The sequence below is a fragment of the Euprymna scolopes genome, chromosome 36 (genome assembly GCF_053919585.1).
Source record: "Euprymna scolopes isolate OS-2025 chromosome 36, ASM5391958v1, whole genome shotgun sequence".
NCBI classification, from domain to species: domain Eukaryota; kingdom Metazoa; phylum Mollusca; class Cephalopoda; order Sepiida; family Sepiolidae; genus Euprymna; species Euprymna scolopes.
In genome coordinates this window covers 65,490,562-65,496,357 of record NC_136517.1, presented here as the reverse complement: position 1 = coordinate 65,496,357, position 5,796 = coordinate 65,490,562, and the positions used below count along the sequence as shown (strand labels likewise).

At 39.7% G+C, this 5,796-nt stretch overlaps 1 protein-coding gene across 1 annotated transcript; it reads right to left on the bottom strand.

The window, feature by feature from the left end:
• Positions 1-3,175: 3,175 nt before the first annotated feature.
• LOC145260251 (uncharacterized) lies at positions 3,176-3,796 on the bottom strand. Its single transcript, XM_080118078.1, has one exon. It carries the CDS (start codon positions 3,794-3,796, stop codon positions 3,176-3,178), a length of 621 nt encoding a protein of 206 aa, XP_079974204.1.
• Positions 3,797-5,796: the final 2,000 nt, after the last annotated feature.

Genomic DNA, 5,796 nt, shown 5'->3' with positions numbered 1-5,796 from the left:
ATGTGCAAAAGACGATTTTTCATTTTTTCTCTCATGGTGGATACGTTAACATCCGGTTTGCTGCTAATTCTCATCATGTTCCCACAAGTGTCGGCACTTTACATGGAGTTATCTCCCGTGCCCTTTCTAAGATTCAAACAAAAATTTAAAACAAATCAAAGATGTCTGCCTTCAATGTGCTCTCATAAAAACGTGTTTTTCCGCTGTAAAAATAAAAAACAAAAAAAAAAACATTAAGTGAAATTTCTTTTCGGAGATCTTCATGTCAAAACGGATACGTACAATATAACTTTTTTCGATATTTTCACTTTTTAATGTCTTGATTAAACTGTACAAGTAACTATTGATAAATCTTACTCTAAATAAAATAAAATAAATAAATATCTAAATAATTTGTGGTCTTGTCTTTTGTACGAGCCCTTCTAGTCTCGCCCAAAAACACGCGTTCACATCTCAAGCCATTTTTCTTGTCATACACATGCGCGCACACGTACACACACGTAGATATATTCACGTTCATGTACATACACCCACATTGACGTGCATACACACACACACTAACGTACACACATGTACGCACACATACGCGCACACATACGCACACATGGGCAATGTCACTTCCCTTTGAAGGAAATTCACACATGCGCAAAAGACCACCGGAAACAACTATAAAAGCAAAAGACAAGCTGTTTCCCTTTTTCAATTTAGTTTCCGAACTGAGAGGTCAACGGACCAGCCGCCTCCCTTTCGAGGCATGCGCGCACGTCACATCCTCTGCTACTGTATGTGGGGCAAGAGCTAAAAGACAGTACGTACACTTTACACGCTTTCTCTCTCCATGAACTGGATTGACTTTCTCACTCTTTTTTCCCTTTTGCTTTGGTCCATCAACTAGAGAAGTTCACATCCACAGCTAGTGGCCTGAAGACATTTCCACGTGGACAAGTACCAACATGTGCGTGCAGCTTTACTGATGTCAACCCTCTATCTTTATCTTTGTCTACACGCTGGACTGCCATTTCTCGTTCCACTACATTACTCACTCCTCTTTCCACGCACATAAACACGAGTTACACCTAAAACATTCATTTTCAACAGAAAATAAACGACGTGTTTATTTTATCCAGCAATTGAGTTTTGTTTCCTTCTTTCCATTCGTGTCATTATTTTCTTTTGTAGCGAGTTAGGGTATTTATATCCTGGTTCTTAACAAACGATGGTGACCCTGTTATTTTAAAATGAAATGGATGTGTTTGAACGAAACATTCATACACACACACTCTCTTTCTCTCTCTACACAATAGACTTTCCCTCTCACCAGCTAATAGCGAGAGACACACGCCAAACTATAGATTTTCTCTCTCACCAGCTAACAGCGAGAGACGCACGCCAAACTAAACACGTACTGTACCCTTTTCTTTCATTTGTTTCTTTACGAAATGAATCCTATTTCGTTTAATTCAATAAACGCGTTGTTCGTTCCTTCCTCAAAGCAATCCATTTTTCCTATTTTGCGCACCTCAACAAATTGGTGACACATGAATGCGAGAGGAACACGCATTTCCTTCTATGCCACAACTCCCACAACAAACTGGCGACCGACTGACATGAAACGAACACGCATGGTGACCCTACCTTTTTGAAATTAATTGTTTTGAGTGAGACGCGCATTTTATTTGATAAAGAAAAAAACGAACATTTCAACAAAGAAAAACCAGTAAACTACTACTGACAAGAACCTCAACGAACTACAATGACCAAACCCTTTGTCAAACTGGGCAGAAAAATAAACACGGAGCTGTCGACTTCATACCGAATATAAAGAAAAATTCGAGCTTGACAAACATTTTTCACGCTTTCTTGACATTACCCTGCAACAAACGAACTGTGTATGGCCCTTAGCTCCTCCAAGGAGGAAGCAGCAGCACCACATACTCTCGATAAAGCATCGGCAATGATGTTTTCACTTCCGGGACGGTGTTTTATATCGTATGAGAATGGGAGAAGCTCCATTTTCCACCGAATGATTTTATCGTTTTTAATTTTTCCTCGGTTAGCTGGCTTATACATAAAAGATACGGCTTGCTAGTCTGTTACGATAGTGAAGTGCTTCCCACTAAGGAGGTTCCTCCATTTTCGGACACATTCAACTATCGCGTAAGCCTCTTTTTCAACTATGAGTAGTTGTATTTTCGATGGGTTTAGTGAGCGGGAAAAGAACGCTACAGGCCTGTCAGCCTGTAAAAGTGTGCCTCCGATAGCCTTTTCTGAGGCATCGGTTTTGATAGTAATTGGTAGTTCATTGTCGATAAACTTTACAGATGATTCGGCGACGTCCTTCTTAAGTTTCTCGAAAGAATTCACAACTATAAGCGGCATGGGAAATTGTTTATTTTCAACCAGGGGATGAATTTTGTGTGAATTTCACGTAGTAAGAAAACATACCAAGGCACCTTTTTAACGAATTTGAATCCGAAGGAGGAGGCATTTGTAAAAGGGATTTCAGTTGCTCAGGATCAGGTTGGATAGTTCCATCACAGATTTGGTATCCAAGCAAATTGATAGAGCGAAGCGAAAATTTTCATTTTACTCGGTTTATTTCGAGGTTGTATGTTGAGGCAGCCTTTAAGAAACGTTCCAAGTAAGTGTCATGCTCCTCTTGAGTTTTACCGCAAATGGTAATATCATCAATGTAAGAAAAAGTTCTGAATAACTTATTTTCAGAAATAAAGGAATTCATAAATCGTTGAAAGGCAGAAACCCCATTAGTAACATCCATGTGTATTCGTTTGAATTGATACAAACGATTTCCAGCATGAAAAGCCATATAGGGCTGATCTTCGGGACAAATTTCAATTTGGTAGTAAGCCTTAGACAAATGGATCGTACTAAAAATATGATACTGGGCGATTTGGTTTACGAGATCCTCAATCCGAGGCAATGGCTACACGTCAAGTAGGGTGAAACGGTTAATAGTTTGGGAAAAATCAACCACCAGTCGTTTCTTTCTATTAGACGACAAAGTTATGACGATTTGAGCACACCGCGGTGAATAGCTGGTTTCAATGATGTCGTCCTTAAGCAGTTGAAGTATTTCCTTTTCAATAAATCGGGCATCCTCCGCACAGTAGTTTCGGGATTTTGTAGCAATGGGTCTGCAATCAGGGGTCAGGTTTCAGAACAATTTTACAGGGGCACAACTGATCTTGGTTAGCGCGCAGATTTTTAAGGCATCCTGAGATCCACCAAAAGAAATAGTAACACCCCGGTGTAGTTTCAAAAACGGCACCCCGAGTATAATGTCCATACAGGAGTCAGGAAGTACAGTAAAGTCAATCCCTTTATATTCGCAACCATTGAAGAAAATGTTCTCGGTGCAATATTCAGACAGTTTAAGGGAAACGGCGGATGATGCCATAGAAATTACGGAGTTCCATTTTAAAATGGGCAGTCTCATTGTTTTGACAATGTGGGCACTGATGAAATTATCAGAACTGCCAGTGTCTATAAGGGTAGTTAACCTTTTTCCTTTTAACTCCACAGTTTCAGTGATAGGAGGGCAACTATCACCACCTTTAGCGCGGGCCCCTATGATAGCAGGAGAAGAATGTGAATGTGTCGTTAGAGTAGAACAGCAAACTTTAGAAAAATGCCCGAGTTTACCACAGCTTCGACATACCTTATCGCGGGCAGGGCAAAGGTGGCGGTCATCCTTAAGGTGACGTCGCCCTCCACAGTTGTAGCAATTGCCGCGAACAGGAAGGGCAGCAGAGAACTGTACAGAGTCAAACTCCATTCAAGAATCAGTTGGAACAGAATTTTTAGAAATACAAGTGGCCTCCTCGGCAGAATCGGTCAGCACATTTTTAGTTCCTGTAGTAGAAGTAACAGCGACTACCCTAATCTGAGAGGCATACGATTCCACACGAAAGTGAGTTTGTTCTAAAGCCCTAGCACATTGAGTAACTTCTGTGAGAGTTAGAGTGTCTGTTTCAAGGAACCTAGCATATATCAATGAGGACCAGAGACCACGAATGAATGCATCACAGACAGATTCATCCCTGTAAATGGTGGCCGTTACGTCTTTAAAACAACAGTCAGCGGCAAGTCGATTCAAGGCCTGAAGGTATTGGTCGACAGACTTGCTTTCTTGTTGCAAACGCGTGGAAAGCAGATGTCTAGCATGAATAATGCTAGAGACTTGTCGTAAACGTCTTTCAATAATTCCACGGCATGTTCAAAACCAGAGCAACCTTCGATAATGTCAGCAACAGAGGGACCGATGTTTAAATAGAGAACTTCTAGCTTATCAGGGTTTAAATGAAGCAATAGTTGATAAGTAGTAATTAAAGTTGCAGAACCATAATTTCCAAGGCTTGTTGGCCTAAGGGTCTGCCAAGGAAACATCAAATTTATCCAGGTGAATTATCTTCTCCATGAGGAAAATAAAAAAATTAGTTTGGTAAATTATGATCTTTTATCATAGAACGGAAGACAGAGCAAAACCTCTTTACTAGGCTTTACCGAACTAATCTCACAGCTAATAATAAACGTAAGAGCAAATAGTAAACGTAAGAGCAAATAGCAGGTAGCAGCAGTAAACGCAAGAACTGTTAGTAATGAAATGTTGAAGAAGAAAAAAACTCAGCCCTTTTAAAAAGGAAAAGGAACGTGTGCAAAATCACGTGCCATAGAAACTTTTACTTTAACGGAAATATAACATTATATATTTATATGTATCTACGTATGTTTGTATCATTCCAAATACGGTAGTATTTGAATATATGGTTAAGTGGCAGTTTTAGTCATTTAGAACTGCTTCACCGCTCACTCATTTTTCGACATTTCAAACAATCATTACAGTTTGTAGATCACCTTCTCAGCTATATTGTGAAAAAATGTTAAATTTTCGTTCAGTAAAACAAAACTTATGATGAATTTACTGGTGTTCAAAATCGTAAAAAACGTAAAGAGGTGAGTGACGCCTTTTATAACTGGTTTCCATAGCAACAACGTCCCTTCATCGACTACTGTTGCTACCAATTCATTGCTCTCACGAAAAGGAAATGGACAAGTGAAACAGAGAGAATGAAAGGGAGATAATTGGGGGATTTTATTTAAAGCAGACGAGTGCATGTTATGTTTATGGGGGCAAAAAAATACGACTGAAATTAAACAAAGGACAAACGAATTTACTGGAAGCCTGGAAAAACCATGGATAGCAATAGAAAAATGCGAGCATAAATCAGTACCAGGGGTTTTGAGTGACAGCTGGTGACCCCTGGGGTCATGAGAATTAGATGCTGATTTTGAGCCCAGATTGCAAAATTAGTGATATGGCCGAATTGCACACCCGCAAAATTTGGGAGTTTCCCCAAATTCGTGGCGTAATTTGATTGGCTTAGAGATTTTCCACTACAAACATACACACTGATACATAATGCTAGTGTCGCACGAAATTAGTCAGTAACAATACCGCTCCCTGAAGACGTGACCACGCCCCTCTCCATCCACCGCCGCCTCTGAGAAAGAACTTCATGTGTACATATATGTAAAACTTTGTGAAATTAACCTTCATATATGTAAACTTTGTGAAATTAACCTTCATATATGTAAAACTTTGTGAAATTAACCTTCATATATGTAAACTTTGTGAAATTAACCTTCTGTAGAATAGAATTAAAGCGTCTGTTGTCTTTCTTGGCTGCGTGAGTTTTATTATTCGTTTTCAGCATACCAGAGATCTGATGTGACCGCCTCTCGGGGATTTGGATGACACAAGCCGAGTTTTCCAAA